Here is a 24,496-nt window from a genome sequence, read left to right as displayed (position 1 = left end):
AGTTTTGTGGGAACGGGTCTTTTGGCACGGGGGGTCGTCCGCTTATCGCAGCAAAGCAGCCGATGCTCCCGTGGCAGAAAGCCAGCGTTTGCAGACCGAGAGCCTCAGCGCTAAATAAGGACCAGACCTGGCAACCCTGCAGGCGCTAAATAAGGGCCAGACCTGGCAACCCCACAGGGAGTAAGCAGGGAACACGCTGACAGATCGATTGTTAAAGAGAGGCTCTGCTTGCAGGGCTAGGGTTTGTAATCATGGAAAGAAAACTAAGACAAACAATAAATGTTAAAATAAGCGGTAAAATAAACCGTGGGGCAGGAGGCTGATCTCTCGGCCGCGCTCTCGGCTGACACAGGCGGAGAGGGGGACCAGTGATGGGCACAGCAGGGGAGTGTGGCATAATCATTACTAACTGTGTGCAAATTAGCTGTGCTCTGGATTCCTCTCACAACCGCTCTGTCTTACAGAACTGTGCTCTGCAAAGCTAAGCAGTGCTTTACAAACACCCACAACTAACCAGTGCCGTGCAAATATTATCAAATTCAAATTTACTAAATCCTCAAACTTATCTCTTGCACCTACTGTGGTATTAGCAGAAGGTTTTGGAGTGATTTGGTATGATGGGACTGTGACACTGCTTTCCCGCTGTCTCTGGTCTTACCCTGGCTCTCTCATATGCACTTTTGTAAGTCTCTCTGGATGAGAGCGTCTGCTGAATAACTACATGTAAATGTATCATTTGTCACAAATGTCTGATACACACCTTCTATCTGATCTAAACTAAAGAAAAGAAAAATCTAAGCATATAAAAAATGAAGCCCGCGGAGCGTATCCAGCTGGATGGACCATGTGAATGTCCCTTACAGGCCTGCAATGACGTCCAGGGGAGAGAATGTGTGCAAATGACTTCACAGCTATGGTGTTTTACCTTAAAAGCAGACCTCACAGGTACTGTATTACAGTGCGCTTCCAGTAACACCTGGAAACTTACCTGGACTGAGCAAACTGAGCAAATAAGAGCTGGTTCAGCCTTTCCTGTCAGGCTTCTTTGTAGCTTTGATTTATGGCCCAAATGCAGTGATTACTCTCTCATTTGTTACTAACTGGGAATGAGCATGTTGGGCCCAAGCAGCTAAATGAAAAACATCCATTACCCTCACATCAGCTTTAGCTTCAGAGCAAACTGCAAGCTAAAGCTTCTTCACGCTCAAAGCGCTCAGAGCTTTGCCTGAAACAAGTGGTGAGAGCAAAAAACAAAAACACTTATAAACTGGAGTGTTTCACCTCTTTTACTCTGACCCCCGTCTCTCTCTCTCCGATGAGCTCTTCACTCTGTATGACTCTCTGCTCTGAGTCTCTAAGTGAGTCTCTGCTCTGTGTGAGTCTCTGAGTGAGTCTATGCTCTGTGTGAGTCTCTGCTCTGAGTGAGTCTCTGAGTGAGTCTATGCTCTGTGTGAGTCTCTGCTCTTCAGTCTCTGTTGTAAGCTCTCAGTCAGAACACTCTACTGGAAGCTTTGAAGTCTCCCAGAACTGGTGACTCAGCCTCTGTGCACCAGTAATAAGCTCACCCTGAATTTAAAGGACTTCTTTCCAGAAGAAATTAAAAACCCAGCAAACTGCATTCTGGCAGTGCATTCATCCAGGTGTCCATTAAGCAGTCTTGTTTTCTGGCATGGGTTTGGCTACTGTGCCATTCCACAGGTAATTCTGGCATGGACACCAGGTCCAGCACTCAATTCTCGAACGAAACACAGAGACGAGTCCGTTCTGAATGTAATCTTTACTCAATAAGGTAACATAAAACGAGCTGGCTGTCTTTGTGATGCAGATCAAATGACACGCATAATGAGAGCTGATCTGTGGCGGCGGACGCATTCTGGAAGGTCTGGGGGCAGATGGTAGTGGGGGGGGGGGGGGGCGGCGATTGTGAATGAGTTAGGTTTGTGCTGCGTGGCCTGCAGTGATAATTCAGATAATGTGATGCGGATGCTCCCCACCGAGCTACCTGCGTCCTCCTGGATGACAGTTTCTCTGCCAGGGCCCTAACAGCACGGAGCGGATGGTGTGACTGCCCTGCCTGCCTGGGCCTGCTGTCCTCTCTGCGGCAGGGGCGGCACTGCGGGGAGTGCGTGCTATAAAAATGTTCCCAGGGAAACACTGAATTCACCAAAAAACTTCAATTCAGTTCCCAAACGGGGCATTGCTGTTGTGTCCTTGAGAACAGTAAACTGTCCCATTTAATAAAGTTGAGTATAAAAACAAACAATGTCATGCAATCAGCGTTAATGGGAGAGAGATGTCTCAAATTTTAAAGTGAGCTGAGTTACCAAATGCTGCCAGTCACTCACTGATTTGAACCATAGTGTTTTGGTGATGTTTTTATACAAGTCTGACGACTCACTGGTGGTTGGTGCTCACCTGCATGTTCTCTCGGAGGTCGGTGGCCTCTCTGAGCGGCTGGGTGGCGGTTTTAAACACCTCGTCCACGGCCTTGAGCAGCAGCACACGCATGCTGGCATACTCGCGCCCGCGCCGCGCCTTGCGCACTGACAGCCCGCGCTTGTGCGGCTTGCCCCCGCCGCGGCGGTTGGTGATGGCGACGTGGACGAAGAGCCAGGCGTGCGGAAGCACGTCCCCGGTCAGCGACTGCAGCGGCATGTGCCGGAAGCCCGGCTGCAGGCACTCGAACGGGATGGTGTACTGGCCAATGAACTCGTCCCCGATGAAGTCGTCGTCCAGCACCACAAAGCGCACCATGGCCAGCTCCGGCAGGTTGATCTGGAACTCGAAGCTCTCGTCGAACACCGGGTTGTCCCCGTTCTGGTGGACGGTCCTGGTGCGGCGCTCGCCGCAGTCGGCCGGGATGCCGTGGATTTCCACGTACACGTAGGGGTCCACCACGTCGCCCTTGGCGCCCGAGCCCTTGGGCTTGGGGAAGTTGAGGCCGCTGATGATCTTGATGTGGAGCAGCTGCGGGGACACGCCCGGCACCGAGTCTTTGGTGTTGGCGCTGAAGTAGGACACCTCCTCCCTCATGATGGCCGGCCGCAGCACATAGCCGCAGTTCCCGTTCTGCCGGAACCAGCCGATGTTCAGGTCCATCATCAGGCCTGGCGTCTGGTAGTTCATGGCGACGATCTGGCAGCCACACTTCCAGAAGTCCTGCGGGTTCATGTTGCTGGAGTCGATCCGCATGGGGCTGGGGAACACCCTGGCCAGGAAACGCTTGTTGTAGTTGACAAAGTCGCCGGGCCGCTCACTGGTGTAGCGGCTGGCCAGCACCTCGTTGAAGGAGCAAAACTCCCAGAACTTCTGGCTCTGGAAGGCGGCCGGGAAGTCCTTGAAGGCCACGGACTTGCAGAGCGACACCAGGTCGGAGAGCTCCTTGGAGAGCTGGAAGCGCCTGGCGGGTGTGGCATTCTGCGGCTCGCTACTGTTGCCGTTCACCCGCTGGGACATCTCCGCCCCCTCGTCTTCGTCGGTCACGTCCCCCTCCCCGCCCACGCAGTCCGCGCCTAGCTTCTTGGCCTTCAGCAGGATCTTGCCCTTGAGGTCGGCGGGGGAGGGCAGGTAGGAGTCCTCTGTCCTGGGGGGCTCCGTGTGCAGCTGCTCCCCCAGAATCTTGCGCAGGTGCTGGAACATGACCCTCTGCTGCCGCAGTGAGCAGTGGTTCTCCAGGCAGAGGATGAGTGGGAACTCGGACGCCACGAAGGCGTAACGGTTGATGACGTCGATGACGCTGCGGAAGACGATCTGTGAGGTCATGGTGTGGCCCGTGTAGATGACCGGCTCGTTGTCGGGTCCATCCCACACGTCCAGCTCCACGCTGCGGCAGCCCATCTTCAGCGCCCGGATGTACCCCGTGATGTCAGAGGGGCCCCGAAACTGGTCCTCTATCAGGTAGGTGTTGTGGGAGGCGTTGATGTAGTAGTGGGACAGGGGCTGGCTCATGTCCTGACACACGTTCTTTTGCTCTGGGTCGAAGATGTGGCACTCGGGGGACATGAGGTAGCGGGTGAAGCCGTCCAGGGACAGCCAGCCCTTGAGCCGGCCCTCCTTGGAGGGCTCATAGTTGAGGATGACCTCCAGGCTGGTGTCCTCGCTCACCTGGGCCACGCCCTGTTCCGCCTCCAGGAACCGCATCAGGTCCTTGGTGTTCAAGAACTCCTTGTTGCTGGAGAACTGGACCAGCAGGAAGTAGATCTCGGGCCGGGTGCAGAGGTCGTGGAAGACCTCGGCAAACTCCTCTTGGGTGACATCGCCCTGCGTCCCTGTTTTGTCTTTGGCTTTTTGGAACTCCTTGAACTTGAGCTCGGCCTTGGCGGCCTTCACGCCGGGGTTCACGCTGCGGATCAGCTCCACGGCCGCCGCCAGGCTCAGACGCTCCCCCTCGCTACCGTTACCCGTGGCGGTGGCGGCGAACAGGTCCACCAGCCAGGCAGAGCGCAGGCTGTCCTGCCGGCTCTGCATCATGTCCAGCGTGTGCTTCCCGTACGACACCATGTACCGCAACCCTGTCACCCACACATTCGCCACGTCTGCCGAGTTCGCCACCAGGTCCAGCGTCTCGTAGTTCTCCCCGTAGATAATGGAGAAGGCGCAGTCCTCGGAAATCTGGTCGTAAATCCCGTTGGTGCGGAAGATGTCGGTGTTCTTGCCGGTCCGCACCTCCTTGATGGACCAGACCTCGATCTTGGCCTTCTCCGACTCCTTCTTGGACGGCTCCCAGCGCAGCGCCTGCATGTCCGCGTCCAGCAGGAAGTAGCGGTGGTAGACACGGGAGCTGGAGCGCACCTTCTTCAGCTCCGAGCCCTCCATCATGGCGTTGATGCAGTCGCTGGCGCTGCTGATCTTCTTCTCCGCCGGCATGCTGCTGAAGGAGACCGTCTTCTTCCTCTCCCTGCGCTGCCTCGATCCGTCCTGCCGGGGGGAAGGAGAGAGTCAGGCCTCACCGCTGCGTCACCACAGCACAGAGAGCAAGGACACTGCCACAGAACAGCGGGCAGGACATCAGGGACAGAGCGGGAGACAAGTGCAGACACAGAGCTTAAAACGAACAGGAAAGTCTTTGTCTTACGGCGCGGCACAGCGAAAGGGTTCAGCTGAACTCTTTCCCTGAGGTTCACTTACAAATACCTATTGATTTATATTCTAAAAATGAACTCAAGGCTCTGAGCAGATAAACAAGACAAATAAGCAAACAACCTTTTTTCCGAAATTGGACCAAACTTGCTTTTTAAAGGACAATGAAGTACATGTCCAAAATTAACAGCATACAAAACTGTCAGAACACAAAACAGACTTGTTTCTGTGCAAGCTTGCCTGATATAACCTAATAATTTTAAATTTAAGGTTGAGGATCTGTGGTTACTTCTGTTACAGTTTGTAAATCGACATCCAAGATTTGTTGCAAGGAAGAGGGTTAGATCATAAATAATTTTGACTTTCATCTCATCAAATTTGCATTCAAGTACATTATCGCGTGCATTTACCAGGTGTTGTTATTCAGTAAGAACTAAGAAGCCCTGCTTGCCTCCCCACAGTGTCTGTAGTCTGGAGTGTAGGACTGTGTCAGCCTGGTCTTCAGCATGCAAAGGGTCTCTGCTCCCACTGTGAAACCTAGTGAGCGATTCCATGCATTTATAACTAAGTGAAAATTGCCTCGTAGTATTAGTAAGAAATTCACCTTGAAAATGCTTTTTCTCTTTTAGACGCCTATATCAACTCTCCTCTCTGTCCTAGAATTGGACACAGCACTCCGAATGTGGTCTGACAAAGGCACTGTATGACAATATAATATAATAAAAATGTAGTTTTACATCACATTACTGTCATTCCGCAGATGCTCCTATCCAGAGCCACTGACACAGCTTACAGCTTTATCCATTTATACAGCTGGATATTTACTGAGGCGACTGTGTGACTACTTTGCCCAGGGGCACAACAGCAGTGCCCCAGCAGGGAATCAAACCAGCAAACTTCCAGTTGTGAGTCCTGCTCCTTACCACTACACTTAGCTCTATAACTTTTTATGCAAATAAAGTGATAATATTGTTTATTTTGACAACTGCTGCTATTCTAAATACTTCAGTATCACAGTTATTACTGTGTGAGGGACTGATCCATATGGATGTGGTTGGCTGTGTTCTGGTGCTGCTCCGGTTCTTCCTTCAGCAAAACATATTGTAAAGACAGGATGCACGTTTGCCTTAGTGGCCACTATCCATGATCTGTCTCTGAACTGGACGGGTTTAAAGGCACTATACAATATGCAATCTCGGATGTAGGTGCTTTTGACTGTAATTCCTGAGAAGTACCGAGGAATTATAACTTCATTCTCAAAGACCCTTACTTCCTGTGAGCAAAGAGCGGCTCTGTGGGCAGACGCTCTGTCTCTGGGCGTTGCAGTCCCCGTTCTGGCTGCTGTCTGGTCGGAGAGGCTGGGTACACCACGCGGGAAGCCCGCTGCCTGGATCGACCTGCTCCGACTCCGTCAGTCCGATCACGGCGAGAGCACGTCAACGTTTACCAAAAAAGGACTCCCTTCGCCCCACAGCGCTTTTCTATAAAAACCCTCCATGGAAAAACAACCAAAAGAAGTTGCCCGTGACCTTTAAAACCAAGTTTAGTCAAATTAGACAGCACATGCATGCTGTTCTTTAAGTGTCCCCATGCATTACACTCTACTGCAATTGCCCCGCCCAAAATGCAGTATGAGGCCATGATACAGGACCAATTTACACTGCAGCTAGTGTGTGTGTGTGTGTGTGTGTGTGTGTGTGTGTGTGTGTGTGTGTGTGTGTGTGTGTGTGTGTGTGTGTGTGTGTGTGTGTGAACGCAGACATGAGCAAACGCTCAGAGCACTGAACCAGCCCCTTACAGGATCCCCCACCGTTTGGGGCGAAAGTTACCTGTCAGAGTGCATTATGGGTAACTGATTGTGAGTTTACCCGCAGGAGCCGGTCCATGGCAATCTCGTTGCTGACATTTACTGCGACATTCCCTGCCCCCCACCGGGGTCTTCCACCTCTCAGAGTCACTCAGGCGTGGCAGAGGAGCGTTAACCACACACACACACCCCTGCTGGAACAGCGCAGCCTCCCATCACACAGCTGTTCAATGAGCAGGAATCCAGCTCTGAGTGCAGCGTTGGAAACGGCCTGTGCCACTGCAGCAGCCGGGACTCCGGCGTATGCGAGCTCATTAATATTCACGCAGGGGCGCGGCTGAACAGCACAGAAAGCAGCTACCGCACTGTGTGCTGCGAGCAACATGATACTCCTACATACAGGAGCACTGAGAGCAGACAACATGAGTCTGAATATCTGTTCAGTCTGTGTGGTTATATTTGGCATGCAGCGGATGGCCTGCTTCCCTACGGTTATCTTAGAGCTTTATATTAAGAGAGCTGCACCAACAGAGCAAAACTTTTGACTGGTTAACTGTGTAACATTGAGGTTTCAATGCAGGTTTCAGGTTCATGGAGGTTCAAATAGTTCCTGACAGTAGAGTCAATGCATACTATATTTGGCAAGTATGTTAATGGACAATTCTGCATTTAGAAAATACAAACTCAAATTAAATTTGAGATCTTGTTTAGAGATTGCATTATTGAGCTAGCTGGATCACTCTGAATCTAAACCTGAACTTATCTGAGACTAAAACTAGATAGCTATTTGGTCTACACTGATGGCAGCTCAGTGAGCCAGCCCAGAATCTACCCAGCACTAAAATCAAAGTGAGTCTGGTATTAGCTAACAAAAACACTTTTGACAATAGATTATGCAGATAGCATTTGAGTTTTAAATAACATACACAGGCATTTAAACGTTTCACACAGCCACTCAAAAGCATAAATTACATACCGGTGAATGTGAACATGGCAAACACCAACCATATGAAAATCCTTTCAAATATTTCATTACAGACACTGAATTTTACCATTTCTGTGTCCATATTCATATCACATATTTGTTTGGACTCCTTGGTAATGAGACTGGTTATTGCTCCACAGACGCGCACCCAGCAGCGGTCTGAGTTGGACCTATCAGGACCTCCTCTGCTGCTGCTGCTGAAGTTCTCTCACCCTCACATTCCGGAATGCCAGCGGTTTCTATGGCAGTAGCACAGCAGGGATGGCAGTCCCATTGTACAGGGGTTACAGAACCGCGTTTGATTTCACCCAGTAAAGGATGGAGACCTGGTTCTGGGAAATATTCAACCTGACTGTTGCAAGATGAGCTGACTGCCACCCAAGAGCCACTCAAGCTCAGCCATTCAGATGGACAGCTGTCGGCTCCACACAACCAATTAACTCGCAGCTACACCCCAACCAGGCAACCAGCTGGCCAATCAGCACGGGCCTGCAGTCTGAACGTTAATGACGGTCTCAGGAAGGATGAGGGATCTCTCCCCCTGACAGGAGAAGCCCAGCAGAGGGAGACCTGTCTTGTCCTCAGGTCAGACGAGTTGAGAGAGGTCTGGGAAAGGCCAGCTCACCCTCCCTGTCTCTCACGCTAACAGCACAGGGGATCCGAGGCCATGCAGACCCTCTAAATGAAGTATGAATCATGACCAGGCCTTTTTCTAAACCTCGACCCCCACCTTTTGGCAGTCATTACTCCTTGCTTTAAACTCCACTCCTCTCTAAATAACGTTTCCTTGAATGCCCTTGCATTTCAGAACTAATGAGTGTGGACAGTTTGCCTGTTTATCTGGTTTACCTGCACTCACACACCTGCTGGCCACATGACATATAAGCGGGACTTAAGAAAAAAATGCTATTTTAAGAGGGGTGCGGTTCGGTGTGGATTGGTGTGGTTCGGTGCGGTTCGGTGCGTTTCGGTGCGGTTTGGTGCGGTTCAGTGTGGATTGGTGTGGTTAGGTGCGGTTCGGTGTGGTTTGGTGCGGTTCGGTGTGGTTCGGTGTGGTTTGGTGCTCTGTGCCACTGCTGCCGTTTCGCACAGTGCTGTCTGTAGGCCTCTCTCTCGCTCTGCAGAGTGCGGCAGCCACTTCCTGTTTTGAGCAGGCAGTTACACAGGCCACGCCCCAATGCTGACCGTCCAGCAAACTGAAAGCACCCAGCTACACCTTCCAACACACACCGCTCTGAAAGAAATGGAAATAACTCACTGAAGGTGAGCGTTTGGAAACCGCACTGTATGGTGGCTGCATGTTTGTGTTATGGCCAGTTATGTGAGATCTCAGTGTGAATAATGTTTTTACTCATCAGAAAAGAAGATGATGACAACAAACACACAACACATCAGCACAGCAGGGGACATGTGAACATCTGAAAGGTGCGCGTCACTCAGGGTAAGTATCCGTCTCCTATAGATACAACACACAGCACGTACCCATCCCCTATAGATACAACACACAGCACGTACCCATCCCCTGTAGATACAACGCACAGCATGTACCCATCCCCTGTAGACACAACACACAGCACGTACCCATCCCCTATAGACACAGCACACAGCACGTATCCATCCCCTATAGATACAATGCACAGCATGTACCCATCCCCTATAGATACAACACACAGCACGTACCCATCCCCTATAGATACAACACACAGCACGTACCCATCCCCTATAGACACAGCACACAGCACGTATCCATCCCCTATAGATACAATGCACAGTATGTAATCCCCTATAGGAATCTTTAGTCAGCCATATATCAGAGCAGGAGCCAGTTTGCAGGTCAGTCCTTCATGGGGGTGGAGACACAGTGCACCAAATGCACAGTGCGCATGTTCAAGCGTTCAGAGGAAAGACAGGCCTGGTGCATGGCTGCACACTGCTCTCTTTATCAGGAGAAAATCGCTACACTTCCCTGAGGCAACAGGAACCTCACCCTGCAAAACCCAACTGCTGGTTTGAGCAACAGCAGGAAGTGGTCATGAGGCAACAATCACTCTCCAAACCACTGATCTCTGATCAAGGAGCGAGTGTGCAGGGACCAGTCACTCAACTGCTCACTGACTGTGTACTAACCTGAGATCAGTTCATCATTTTTGTTGCTGGCCAGTTTTGGACACTACAGTAGAACAATAATTGCGTCTTTCTCTGGAGGAATGACACATGACGGTAATTATAAACCAAGAGGATGACCGTGAACCACAGCAACGGTGAAAAACAATAACAGCTACAAACCAAAGCAATCTCCTATTTGCTAGCAACCACATGAGAAGATGCTGTCACTGGACACACCATTCTGCAATCTGAGTCACAACCTCTTCACCAGTTCTAAAACCCACACTGAATTAGATTTATTTTATCCTTGGAATCCTATGGAAATCTTTCTGAAACTATCCAAATGATCGGGTTCAATGATGTTCTTAAATATCAGTGCAGTGTGACCGGCCGTATTCATTTTGACGTGATCAATTCACATGTTTTTATCCTGATTTTCCTCGTGATCAGTGTGGCAGGGTTGAGTCCTTGCATGTGATTGGACATTCCTTTCTCAAGCATCACCTGCGTTGCTTGCCTCTCCCTGGGACACCATGTGTTCCGGACAGGTGAGCTTACCTGTGTCACATGGATTATCACCTCTGCAATTTCCACATGAACACAGCTTTAGATATGGAAATATGCTTATGATTTTATAACTACACCCACCCTACTCACCCCCACTTTCCCTGATTATTTTAATTAAAGTTTGATTCTGGCAGCAGAATTCAAATATAGGCCATCAGTGGGTGAGTGCTTTGATGTTCTAATTAACAGAGAGAGAGAGAGAGAGAGAGAGAAAGAGAGAGGGAGAGGGAAAGAGAGAGACACAGAGAGAGAGGGAAAGAGAAAGAAAAAATGAGCAGAGGATAGATATATGGAAAAGGGTGAGTTGTGTCTTTCACTTCAAAATCTGGAGAGAGAGAGTCTGGGGAGAGGGAGAGGGACAGAGGGGGAGAGAGAGAGTGAGAAGAGGGAGGAGGAGGACAGAAGGAAGGAGGGAAATAATGTGAATGGGGGGGAGCAGAGAAAGAGGTTGATGTGTGTGACTGATAGCGTGTGAGAGAGAGAGAGAGAGAGAGAGAGAGAGAAAGAGATGGTCTGGCTGACAGATTCCGCTCGTCACTGGAGACGCAGAGACAGGGGACAGCTGTAATTACTCTGCACCATGAGAGCTCCGCGCACACAGCCAAACCGCTCAAAGCTGCGAACAGCACTCAGCTACAGGGCCGTGGGTGGGAGGCACAGCGTGCTCCGCTAACGACAGCTATTCCACTCGAAATGGAGACTCTCACAGACACTCCACACACCAGAGGAGTGAAGGACAGCAGCTAATGCAGGGGCATCGCACCGCAGTCCCGACAGTCTGACTTTCATTTCTGAAATTTCAAAATTTCACTCATTAAATCCGATCTGCAACAGATCCACACTGTATAAAACATGGATCAAACAAAGGGAGTGTTGTTGTTGGCTGTTCACACCGTGATACTACATGTATCACCGTACACACTCATACGCACACACTCACACACACTCCTACGCACGCACACACACTCCTACGCACGCACACACACGCACACACACGCACACACACGCGCACACACACGGACACACACGCGCTCACACACACGGACACACACACGCACACACACGGACACACACGCGCTCACACACACGCACACACACACCAGCAGATGGGTGACTTTGGGCATGGCAGTAGTGAGGTGTGCTGGAGAGATGACAGGGACTCTGTGACCTCTAACCTCTGTCCTCTGCACACCCTTACAGGAACACATATTCAGGACGACACACAGAGTGACCGCACTTCCTGTCTGACAGCAAAGCCTATCTCCCCTGATCACCATCTGAACTCACCAAACTCCAGAGAAGATAGACAGAGTCCTGACAGTGTGAGTCATGTTGAATAAAATACTGTATCTATTGTACATCAGCTTCGATTAAAACCTCAATCGCAGCCCATCTGAACAGAGAAATATCAAGCGTTTCTCACAGCTGTGATGTGGCTGATCATGCCGTCTGATTCAGAGCAGCAACAGAATCTAAAAGCCTTTCAGTGCCACATAGTGTGAGGGAGAGAGAGAGATTCAGGGCCATGCAGTGTGAGAGAGGGAGAGAGAGAGATTCAGGGCCATGCAGTGTGAGAGAGAGAGAGAGAGATTCAGGGCCATGCAGTGTGAGAGAGGGAGAGAGAGAGATTCAGGGCCATGCAGTGTGAGAGGAAGAGAGAGATTCAGGGCCATGCAGTGTGAGAGAGAGAGAGAGAGATTCAGGGCCATGCAGTGTGAGAGAGAGAGATTCAGGGCCATGCAGTGTGAGAGAGAGAGAGATTCAGGGCCATGCAGTGTGAGAGAGAGAGAGATTCAGGGCCATGCAGTGTGAGAGAGAGAGAGATTCAGGGCCATGCAGTGTGAGAGAGGGAGAGAGAGATTCAGGGCCATGCAGTGTGAGAGAGGGAGAGAGAGAGATTCAGGGCCATGCAGTGTGAGAGAGAGAGAGAGAGAGAGAGAGATTCAGTGAGAGAGAGAGAGACAGTGAGACAGAGAGAGACAGTGAGAGAGAGATTCAGTGAGACAGAGAGAGATTCAGTGAGAGAGACAGAGACAGTGAGAGAGAGAGAGACAGTGAGAGAGAGATTCAGTGAGACAGAGAGAGATTCAGTGAGAGAGACAGAGAGAGAGATTCAGGGCCATGCAGTGTGAGAGAAACAGAGGCCTTTTCAAATATCCCACTGGGTTTCCTCCTCTACACTGTGCTCCCCAAAACTGAAGGTGTAAAACTTCCTGCCAACATCTCATACGCACGCACGCACGCACGCACACACACACACATACACACACGCACACACACACACACACGCACGCACACACACACACACACACTGGATTAATGCATGTGCTACTGTAGCTGGAACAACAAGACATGCAGACAGCTGAACAGGATCAGTAATGCACCATATTGCATTATACTGTGTCATCACATGATGTGCTCTCCATAAAACCACAGGCAAACGGTTCTGCTGTCAGCGTTACAGTGTCTCCTGGGCGTTCCTGTTGCAGTGTAAAATGCAGAACCCTGAAAGAAAACAGCGCTGTTAAAATGGCCACGGCGGGCATCATTCCGACTCCAGTGTCTGCTGCTCTCTCAGACCGCAGTGTGCTGCAACCGCACACCCGCAGATACACACACACACACGCACGCACGCACACACACACACACACCAGCCAGCATGCTGTGTCCATGCGTCCAGGCGTGTGAGTGTGTGTGAGTGTGAGTACACGTGTGTGTGTGTGACAGGAAGTCAGCAGTGTGAGTGAGAGCTGAACAGGAAGCAGGTCTGTGGTTATGCGTACCGAGGTGGTTGACACCTTGTGAATGTGTCTGGAGGCAGAGCGCTGTCCCCAGCTAACATGCTGCCTCTCACATCAGACAGCCACACACAGCCTCCTGTCCTTTCCCACACACAGCCTCCTGTCCTTTCCCACACACAGCCTCCTGTCCTTTCCCACACGGTGTGTGATCAGCGCTTAAACGCGCAGGACCCTGTCCCCTGTGTAAGCACAGCACTAAAGACACCAGTCCCACTGCTCACAGAAGGCCAGCCATCAATACGGAAAAGACAAAAACCCTCTGTGGTGATATAATGTATTTTACATTTCTTTGAAGTTGAAGATCAAAAGTGATTGTGCAGGAGCGTGCTCGTGTGCATCAAAACATGAAAGAGGAGAGTGAATCCTCCCTGATTAAAGAGCCTGACGGAGGGGTGAGCCGGGGGCGCTCCGAGACACCGGAACGCTGGGCAGGACACCAACACAGTGCAGTCTTTCTGTCAGCAGATACACTGCAGCATTCATCTTAATTCTAATTATCACTCACTCATTCATCCTAATTATTACTCAGTTACAACGATAACGGCCCAAGGACAGATCATTCAAACCACTCACGTACAGAGGGTACACACTCATTATAAGGCTACAGTTTCTAAAGGTTTCACAGTACACTAATACCTCAGGCAAGACAACAGAATCATAAATCACATCCATAACGTTTCATTAGCTGGTTGAGTGACAGGCTCTGTGTGAACAAACTACCATCCCTCAGCATCTGCACTGAGTTCACAAGGCCAGCCATCCCCATCCTCCCTGAGATGTTCATGGGTACTGTTGTCCAGAGTTTGTGTATAAGCACATCCAAACCTTTCCCCATGGACTTCACTTCCCATCAGCCCTTTCAGGAACAGCGAGGAGACGCTGAATGCAGGTCACGCGTGACACCTAACCTGGGGCCGACCGCGTCTCTTCCTCGAGAGAGACACGCAGAAGCGCTCGGTGACCCTCCCTGACACTCTCTCTCCTCCATTTCAGACACGCAGAAGCGCTCGGTGACCCTCCCTGACACTCTCTCTCCTCCATTTCAGAAACGGACGCGAGAGCGGCAGCAGAAACTGCTGAAGCCTGAGACGAATCCCAGCCCTCAGTCCCACATCACAGATTCGTTCGTCTGGCTGCGTTTTGCCATGACTGTCGGTATAGAATCTGCCGATGGTTGGAAAGCCCTCACTGTCCCTGCGGACACAGGTTCCACAACTGCTGCGCTATTCTGTGTGTCTGTTTATACGCTATTGTAGGTCATTCCTTTGATGGATGCAGCTTATAAGGCAGTCATGGTGAGATTCAGAGTATCTTACCAAGTATAAAGTGTATCTTTAATGCACTGTATTATCCCCAGTACATATGTGTTTGTGTGTGTACGCGCGCACACACACACACACACACACACACACACACACACACACACGCGCGCACTCACAGGGAACGGTCATTAAACGCTGGAATGAGCGTGCGGCTCGCTGGGCTTTACAGGCTCTGACAGAGGAGTTGTGGCTTGCTGTGCAGCTCAGGCCCCCGGGGACCAGCATGTTCTCTCAGCCTTTATGAGGTAAAACATAAAAACACAGGCCAAAGAAAGCCAACCTCTGTTTCAGAGTCACTCTCTATTTGCCTCTGACTCAAAACCCACCTGTTGAGACTAGACCCCACACCCCAGCCAGGTCCTACCTCTTACCTGGGGTGCTATCTGCAGTGTTACACACCAGCGCTAGGCACACTCTGCATGCTAATGCCAGCTAACTGGATACAGCTCTTACAGTGCTGGTCACTGTGTGCATGCAAGAGTGATGTAACAGCAGCTCTTAAATGACTCCTTTGGTTCTTCTTCAGGATCTTATAGGCACGTATATTCACAGATCAGAACATATTTCCCTTATTTTACCACCAAAGCATGTTTCATGTAGTCTTATATCTCTGTTGTTTTCCGCACGAGGCTTCACTGCAGCTGAGTTACTATGATTCTGCACGCGCACACGCACACACACACACACGCGCACACACTAGCAGGCACACACACGCACACACACACGTGCACACACACACACACGCGCACACACGCTCCTGCAGCCCTGAGGATGTATCTCTGCTTCATGCATCTGGCATGTGACCTTGTGACTGCCTGAATGAATGAAAGAATGAATGAGTGAATGCATGAGCCCTGTGTGTTCTGTCTGGAGCTCAGACGGGGAAAACGGCAGCTCTCCGTCAGAGCCTTTCTCCAGAGTTAGAGCCAGGTATAACCAACACTGTTCTCACAGTCTTTCCTCTGCTTCTGACTGGTTACATTCAGTCCTCTTCAGTCTGATTGCCTGGATTCAGTCCGCTTCAGTCTGATTGGCTGGATTCAGTCCTCTTCAGTCTGATTGGCTGGATTGAGTCCATTTCAGTCCGATTGCCTGGATTCAGTCCATTTCAGTCTGATTGCCTGGATTCAGTCCGCTTCAGTCTGATTGGCTGGATTCAGACAGCTTCTGTCTGATTGGCTGGATTCAGACAGCTTCTGTCTGATTGGCTGGATTCAGACAGCTTCTGTCTGATTGGCTGGATTCAGTCCTCTTCAGTCTTTTCTGTAGGTCTTAGTGAGGTTTTTCCCCTGGAGTAGGGACGGTGCCACACAGCCTGTTTTTAAAAGCCAAAGCTGTTCATCAGCTGCCTGCTGTATTAGAGTGACTCAGTTTCATTCCCCTTCCAGAGAGATTGCCTCCATTAAAATGGCCTCCTTTCAGGCCAGACATTGTGTCATATTTTATTTGCTCATTTATTATCCCCTCAGCACCCCAGCAGGGAAACAAACAGCTGGCACAGAGCCAAACACACTGCTGACAGAAGATTAGAAAAGGTCTTTCGTTTCCGGACAGCACACTGTAAACACCTGTGTCAAACAGGAGGGCAGAGTCAGGGGGTTCAGCTGTATCATCACACCGTGGAGGGCAGAGTCAGGGGGTTCAGCTGTATCATCACACCGTGGAGGGCAGAGTCAGGGGGTTCAGCTGTATCATCACACCGTGGAGGGCAGAGTCAGGGGGTTCAGCTGTATCATCACACCGTGGAGGGCAGAGTCAGGGGGTTCAGCTGTATCATCACACCGTGGAGGGCAGAGTCAGGGGGTTCAGCTGTATCATCACACCGTGGAGGGCAGAGTCAGGGGGTTCAGCTGTATCATCACACCGTGGAGGGCAGAGTCAGGGGGTTCAGCTGTATCATCACACCGTGGAGGGCAGAGTCAGGGGGTTCAGCTGTATCATCACACCGTGGAGGGCAGAGTCAGGGGGTTCAGCTGTATCATCACACCGTGGAGGGCAGAGTCAGGGTGGCACTCCATGTTTACACTGTGGAGGGGGTGTGTATAGTCAGAAAGGAGGGTTAGTTCTATCATGATGCTATGGAGGGGTGTAGAGATGGGAAGGAGGGTTAGCTGCATCGTGACGGTGTGCGGTGGAGGTACTGCACTGCGTACATCTTCTCTGCTTACACACTCACTTGCTTCCTCATTTCTAGAGAGGCGACACTCTGACCCCTGACCTCTGACCCCTGGCAGAGGAACCAGTGGCATTGAGCAGGGAGGGACACTCTGAGCAGGAAGTGTGAGTGGGGTGGCACACCCGCCTGTTCCGTTATTGCAACCGGCTTCCTCTTTGGAAACCAAAACACCACATGGGCGGGGCGGGCTCCCTTCTGACCAATGGCAGCCGCAGTTGGTTGCTGGGCGACAGCGACCTGACTCTGCTGCCCGCAGCCCTGGCCCTGTTTGTGACACTCAGCTGAGGAAGGAGGCGTCTCTCTCACACACCTCAGTCTCAGACTCAGAGGCGTCTTTTCACATCAGCGGCCAGTGCTGCACAAGGACAGAAAATACTGGGGGGGGCATGCCTGCTTTAATGACAGTGTTAGTTTAGCTGCTGCAAGACTCTGTGGAGCAAAGCAGGACCCAACTGACAGCACCTGGTCAGCGAGCAGTCAGCGAGCAGTCAGTGAGCGGTCAGCAAGCCGTCCACTCTCTTAACAGCAGCATGGTGGATTCCACAGCCTCTGCAGCTCCGCGGTGCTTGGAAAGACCCCGTCTCAGCCAGCTGAGCTTGTGAAAAAGCAGGGGTCCAGTGCTTCAGGGGGGATTTTAATCACAACCATTAGTCATCACTCTGAGAGCAGCGCTGGTCTTCAGCCTGGGAGAGAACAGCACTCAGCTTCATCCTGGGAGAGACCAGCGCTCCTCAGCCTGGGAGAGAACAGCACTCAGCTTCAGCCTGGGAGAGACCAGCGCTCAGCTTCAGCCTGGGAGAGAACAGCGCTCTTCAGTCTGGGAGAGAACAGTGCTCTTCAGCCTGGGAGAGACCAGCGCTCAGCCTGGGAGAGAACAGTGCTCAGCTCCAGCGTGGAAGTAGGGGGTTTCCACCAGCACGGCTGTGGTGACTGTGAAACCCTGCTGAATTTCAAGAGAAGAACAAGGTATGACCTCACGCAGAGAGGAGTGTAGCAGGTTGCACAGGTACACAGGTGAGCACACACGGACCTGGAGGCTGTGTCTTACTCCTTTTCCTCCTGTGGTTCCACAGAATTCTTCACTGCAACCTTAAAGGTCAAATCTCAACCAATAAGACAACAACACATGCAACACACCACACTGCTGTGCCCAGACAGCCAAAGCATGTACAATAATCACTACACCATACTGCTGACCTTAACAAGCCGGATGCCTCTCTGACCACAGGTAAATATAATTGAAAAAAATGAGCTACTGCCCCCCCCCCCCCCCCCCCTTTTGCACGTATAACAGGACCCCTGTCTCCACTGCGTCGTTTCCCTGAAGCGCAGCTCGACTGACTGAGAAATGTGTAGGTCGCCGCGGGCGCGCTAACCACGAGAAGCAACAGATTTCCGCCTTTCTCAGCACACACGTCACCACCACGACCACGCTGCGCTCACGTTCTACCCTCCAACGCACTCAAACTAAAGAGAAAAAACAGCCTCACACACAACTAATCCTTCATCTGAACCAACGGCTGTCAAACAGCCCGAGAAGAGAAAGGGAGAATGGCACCTTTAATTGGCACAGACTCAACACAATCGCGCAACTGTCAGAATCAACAGCGAGGGCTTCTGCAACGCTTCCTGTTGCCTGAGCGTCAGATGACAGCAGGCGCCGGGAGAGCCTGCATTTGCATCTGCTTTCTAACAGGTTTCAGATCGCGGGCTTTAAACCGGAAGGTTGCCAGTTCCATTAAAACGTATGGCACTGATGCAGCACCCTGGAGCAAGGCATTTAACCCCAACCTCTTCTGTGAAACACCCAGCTGCACAAACTCCGATCATGCACAATGTCAGCTGTATCATACATAATCATACTGGAAGAGAATATACCATGAATGCAGTACTCATCTTAACTTGTCAGGCAGTCAAAGATATTCTAACTTTCACTTTCACTTTTATGATTATAAAATTCTTCAGCAGCCTTTCCCAGGACACATTAAATATTGCTCATTTTATACACCATCAACTTCCTCAGTTCCTGGGCTTTGAGCCTGAAACCTTCTGGTTAGAAGCCAAGTTACCAACTAAACACAGCCCAAAAGGGCATCGGTCCACAAGGCTGTCCCACAGCTTGGTGAAAGAACTGCTATCAACAGAGCCTGCTCTGCAAATGTTGATTCTGGATGAGCATTCAGTTCGTGAAAAAAGTAGGCGGGGTGAGAGCCAAGGTTGGGTCAGCTGACCCTGGATCAGTTGTTGGGGGTAGAGTGATCATGCCAGCGGAGCCTGGAGCAGTGGGTGAGAGGACAGAGCCACAGGGAGAGGAGGACACAGATGACCCTTTCCTGCAAGGAATCACATCAAACACAGAACCACAGAGGAAGGAGGATGACAAAGTGTGCACAGTGCTCAGAGGAAGCCTCACCTGGCTGTGAAAGGACATTATCCCGGCCCACCTTCATCACAAAAAGACAGAGTGTGACAGCGGTCAGACCGAACTCCGGTGTGCAGACACTTCAGTGTGTAGAGCTGTCCGCTCCGATGCCCGAGAAACTCACTTCCATTTCCCCGCCCGCTTACGAGGTCACCCTGCTCCCAGCCCATTACCACGGTAACTGCAACACCTCCTTTTATTGGCTGATCAATACCCATCAGTGGAGAGCCCCGCCAGGCTCTTTCACACCTCATTTCTGAGATCGGTTCTGGCTGCCAGCTGGCGTTCACATCCTAATTCTGCGCTCAGAGAGGAAGGCTTGCGCTGACAGGCCTGGCCTCAGGCAGCTCCACACTCCCAAACGAGCCCACTGCAGGACACCCAGGGTGCGCCTCACCTCTGAGCTGGGGTACTGACCTGAGCCCCACAAAGGAGCAGCTGCCCCACAAACACCGATCAAACTCCCACTGTCTCCCTCTCCAGGGTCAGTATGTTTCAATGTGCGTGACCATGCCAGGTCCTCCCAAGCATATGAGAGCACACCTGTGGAATTTAAAGACACACCTGTTCCCGTGTACCTGAGTGTTGGAACCCTACTCACAATATCCATGGACTTGGAACAGTACTTCTACACCTGCTACCCAGTATGCAAGTACTGACTGATTTGGAACACAGGCCCAGCCAAATTTCAGCTCTGGCCCTCTGAATCTGGCCATCAAATCATGTTGCAGTTTAACTGGCTAAATGCTGTCATGTTGGCCTTAGCTTAAGAAAACGGTGCCTGATAAGAGTTTCAGACAGTATGGAGATGTTTGGAACATATAGCCATCCGTAATTTGTCGAGGTTGTTCTACCATTAGTATTTCGGAGCAATGCCTCCTTTTGCCGAGTGCTACCAAACCAAGGAACGCTCCGTTTCAATTCTCCCACCTCAGGCCTACTCTCTAAAGAAGAATATTTGGGGGGAAAAAAACCTTCAAACATATTCCTAATCTATTGGTTATAGTCGAGAGAACAAGAGATGGGGTCTCCTCTCCTCTCCAAAAAATGTACCTCTTGTGCACAGGTTCAGCAAGTTCATCAAATTACAACACAACTTCAGGCCTGTGAAGCAAAATGAGATTCCTTGTGCTTTTCCTCACAAGCAGGGAACACGACAACTAACAGCAACAGGAATTCAACAATGCGCGAAAAACGTCTTCTCTCCGCATCTTACACACACTCTGGTTTCCAGCAGGCCCGTCGACACAGCCGTACGCATCTTTACCAGACAACGTTTCACATACGTCGTGTCATTAAAAATACATTGCGAATTAATGTTTTATTCCATATGATTCAGTGATATAAAGTTACATAAACTGGCCTTCCTCTTGACAGCTAGTGGTGTGGGCTAAAATAGTGACAGCCGTCATTATTTTGGAGGACAAAGCTGAATACATTTTAGGATTTAAAAATGTAGTGATGCGACGCTTACATATGCACATATACGTGTGTGGGTGCGCGTGTGTGAGAACCAGCCGATTATATAGGCGTATGTATAGACTGCATATCACATAAATATACTGTACTAATCGTACATATATCACATCCTCTTCCCTTGACAGAACCTTACGTTCCACAGAATTCCCGACTCATATTGGAAGAATCAATCGCTAGCCATTTTCTCTGTGAGCCCTTTTGCAGACCCTTTTTTCTGCTTATTGTTTAAGGTGTGCTCTCTAACACCCACAAAGGCAAATCATCGGCGTGAGGAAACGGTTGCATTACATTACAGCTCGCAGCCGATCTGAACAATGTGGTTTGTGACTGAGGGAGGCGGGGTAACCGAAGACAGAAAAGACGTGTAAAAACCCAAATAAAATAAATATCCCTAGGTGTAAATCGAGCGTTACCTTGATAATACTAGTTTTCCGAGGTATTCCTGCCTGCGCATCCTGCCCGATAGCGGCGGCGCTGGCTGTGTGCACTCCAGGACTGTCGGGGTTGGGGGATGCGGGACCAGCGCTGTCTGTTACCCCACAATCCCCGTTCGAGACCCAGTTTTCACGCCGTCTCTCGCCCCCCGCCACATCTTCGGGAACGGCCGGTTTCTTTCCGGTGATCGGTGAGGACACTCCGCCGTTCTCCTCTCCGAACTCCGCCATATGAATCGATGCCCAGGTCCAGTTATTTCGATGTCTGTGCGCCCGGGGATACGCGATGCGCGGAGGAAATAGTCATGCAGCTAGCTTAGCTTGCCAGCTAGCGTCTAGCGCGGTGACAAGCCCCGTGCGGAATTTATTGAGTCGCAAGACTACACGTTTTTTTTTTTTGCACTCCACCGATATTTCCAAACGTGATTTATGCTTCGTCTTCTGAAACTGTCATCGTATCCCAGCGTGGAACTGATCCCAACTTCTCGCCAAAAGCTGCTTGATTGGATGCATTTTATGAGATCCTCATTCCAATATAAGATTGCTCGGTTAACTAGTAAAACAAAAGCAAAAGGATTAATAGTTTCACTTGGGTCGAATGCATGTCATGACAAACACCATGAAATGAGCAGCGAGATAATCATGGCCCATTTCATGAGTGATTACCTGGATAATCATTCCTTACTATCTAGTTGGTTATCTAGCCAGCTAGCTAACCAGCTAGTTTGTAAGGCGGAAGTCATTTGTAAGATAACAATAAGTATCAAGCATCGTTAGTTAGACATCCTGCAGTCTAGCTAATTAGACTATCGAGTTAGCTACACACCATGACCGCATTAACGATAACTTCTTCCCATTAAACAATAGCTAGTTAACTAATGACTTCTAATCGACCATTTCGATGCTAAATTACTCCCTACCTTGCTCACAAAATACATTTCAATCCCAAATTAGCTAGTTAGCCAGCTACTAAGTCAAGAAACGTTATCTTCAATAAGTTAATGTTAGTGATAACTGTTTAAGGCTACCCTTAGTTTTCGATCTGCGTTAACCAGCTAGTCTACCTAGTTAACATTACCTAGGAAAGTATCTGCATTATATGCCTCGATTTCAACTCGATTCTGGCCAAACAAAAAAACGAGAACCAGGCTTAAAAAGTCAGAACCAAGTTGGTCGTGATCAATAACTTACCATCTCGATAACTACAGCTAACCGTTAGGAGCGGCGTCTCTGCTCGGTCCACATCCCAGCTGTTGAGGTGGTAAAAATGACATCTTCCACCCTTAATCGCCCGGCTTTCCAACCATGGTCAGCGCCACCGGTGGTTCTCAGCGAGAGCAACGGAGCGATGCCCTTTTCTGGTTTACACACAATGCATGCGGGACCGATCTGCCTACTTCCTCAAACTGACCCTAGCAGCGCTGCAGGCACTCAGCTAATGTCAACCAGCCGAAACAGCCTGCTGTCTGTCAGGTGTCGTTTTGTAGCCCATTGGATACCCGCGAATATAGTCCCGCCTTCCCTAGGCGAAGGAACGCCCCTTTTCCTTTTTATGGTGCCAAAGAAAAACTCCACCCACTTTAGTTAAATAAAATGTCATTTATGTCCGACTTTAAACATGATTGGTCGCATTATGTAGAGGAACCGCCCACTTCACTTTCCATTTCTGAGATGTGAACGGAACCGGCGCCTCTTCTGGGGTAGTTTTGATGCTAGGTGTCAATTTCACAAAAAAAACTACTCTCTCTACACCTGGTGGCCGAATTCTCAAAATAATAATAATAATAATCCAATATTCTGCGAATTACTTTCACATATCTAAAATTGTACCTCAGATGTTATAAAAATGAAAAAAAAAGAATTACCATACTGCGATAGGTTTCGTTAAAATTCCATTTGTATAGCTAATGAGTGCTGTATATAGCCTTAAACAGCTTAGAGCCTTTTTTAAATATTTTTTAATAATCCTGCGCGAAGGAAATTGAAAATCGAGGAAAAGCATCAATTTAAAAATATCCCTTTAAAGTGCTGAAACAGTGGAAGTATAGGCTACAATTAATCGGATAACAATCGCAGAAATTTAGACTACATACTGATGCTTTTGTAATTGCATGATATTGCTGTAGTTTTTCCTTCATGGTTTAAAATAAAAGGAAACGTTTCGTGTCCGATATTTTACAATGAGTTTTACATTAGTTCTTCCTTTTGAAGTTACCGCACACCTTGCCCATGTAAAAAAAAATCACGAGGGAAAACTATGCGTTACCCATGGCAACCGTCCAGGTTTAACCGAGCATGCTGTAGCACTGAGTGCGAGCGCGTGCTTAAAGAACAGCCTCCAGGCGACAGCTCGAACCGAAAGGTTCCTGTGCATATTCCACCGCTGCAGCTCGCAATACACGCCTCAGAATGTGCTCGAACTCCCGCGGTAGCCTGTGAGACGACGGTCTGCTCCCTAATTTAAATAAGTTATAGAAGCTGGAATTATCACCGTCGCCATTGTGCACTTTCAAAGAATTTAGGTTGATGCTGTCTTAGTAAACAGTCCTTTGCAGAATTGTCATGTTGTTTTGGCTTGCTATCAATAGCCTACTTCTAATCATGTTAAGATCCAAACCGACTTCATTCCTTCGGTCAGACGCGCCTGTGAACGGAATGTAGCCTACGAGTCAAGGTCTGCAGCCACACGGCTCACTGCTCCGCGCGTTACAGAAAAGCACGGGAGGGGGTTAAACGTGTCTTTCGTTAGCAAGGTCAACTGTTTATTTCTCAGTGACGCCAGTGGCTGACATGGAAGGAGACGGATGCACGGTCAACTAGTGGATGAAAAACAAAAGTTGTAAAATCTAGCTAAGACGTCTGGATTTGACCTAACCATGCATAACCATGCATCCTGTCCTTCGATGGGAAATCGCATCCGTTCCTGGGATGGGAGGCTTCACCCTCTGCCCGCCGGAACCCACCTAAACACTTCTGTCCATCCGCCTAACAGCGCCTGAGCTAAGCACATTGGCGCCCGGGGGCCGGGGGAGGGGTTTTTATATATTATTTTTTATATATTAACCAATTATGTATGTATGCATTTATTTATTCATTTAATTTCCTAACATCGTATGTTGGACACGCCCCTCCGCATACACACAATATAAAAACCTAATAATTGCCGTTAGATTTTTTTTTCTTCATTTAACGCTATTGCTCCGCTAGTGTATTCTTATGTTTGTTCCTCTTTTTCTTTCCACTGATTTCAGGCGTCTTTCGGCCGCCTTTCCTGTGGGAATACGTTGCGCTGTACTCCCGGGGCCCACCTGCTTTCTG

The 24,496-nt window shown here is 49.8% G+C and overlaps 1 protein-coding gene across 1 annotated transcript in view; it reads right to left on the bottom strand.

Annotated features, from left to right (window-relative positions):
- The window catches only part of LOC118768896 (inactive phospholipase C-like protein 2), a 33,208-nt gene extending 10,636 nt beyond the window's left edge, over positions 1–22,572 (bottom strand). The window contains exons 1-3 of the mRNA XM_036515864.1: positions 22,370–22,572; positions 21,158–21,731; positions 2,416–4,917 (exon numbers count right to left, since the gene is read on the bottom strand). Of these exons, the coding sequence (XP_036371757.1) occupies positions 2,416–4,917; positions 21,158–21,409 (2,754 nt within the window). The 5' untranslated portion in view covers positions 21,410–21,731; positions 22,370–22,572. The remainder of the gene's footprint in view (positions 1–2,415; positions 4,918–21,157; positions 21,732–22,369) is intronic.
- Positions 22,573–24,496: the final 1,924 nt, after the last annotated feature.

Source organism: Megalops cyprinoides, chromosome 21 (assembly GCF_013368585.1).
Source record: "Megalops cyprinoides isolate fMegCyp1 chromosome 21, fMegCyp1.pri, whole genome shotgun sequence".
In the NCBI taxonomy this organism is placed as follows: Eukaryota; Metazoa; Chordata; class Actinopteri; order Elopiformes; family Megalopidae; genus Megalops; species Megalops cyprinoides.
Note: the sequence above shows the minus strand (reverse complement) of the source record. Positions and strands in the feature narration are given on the sequence as shown.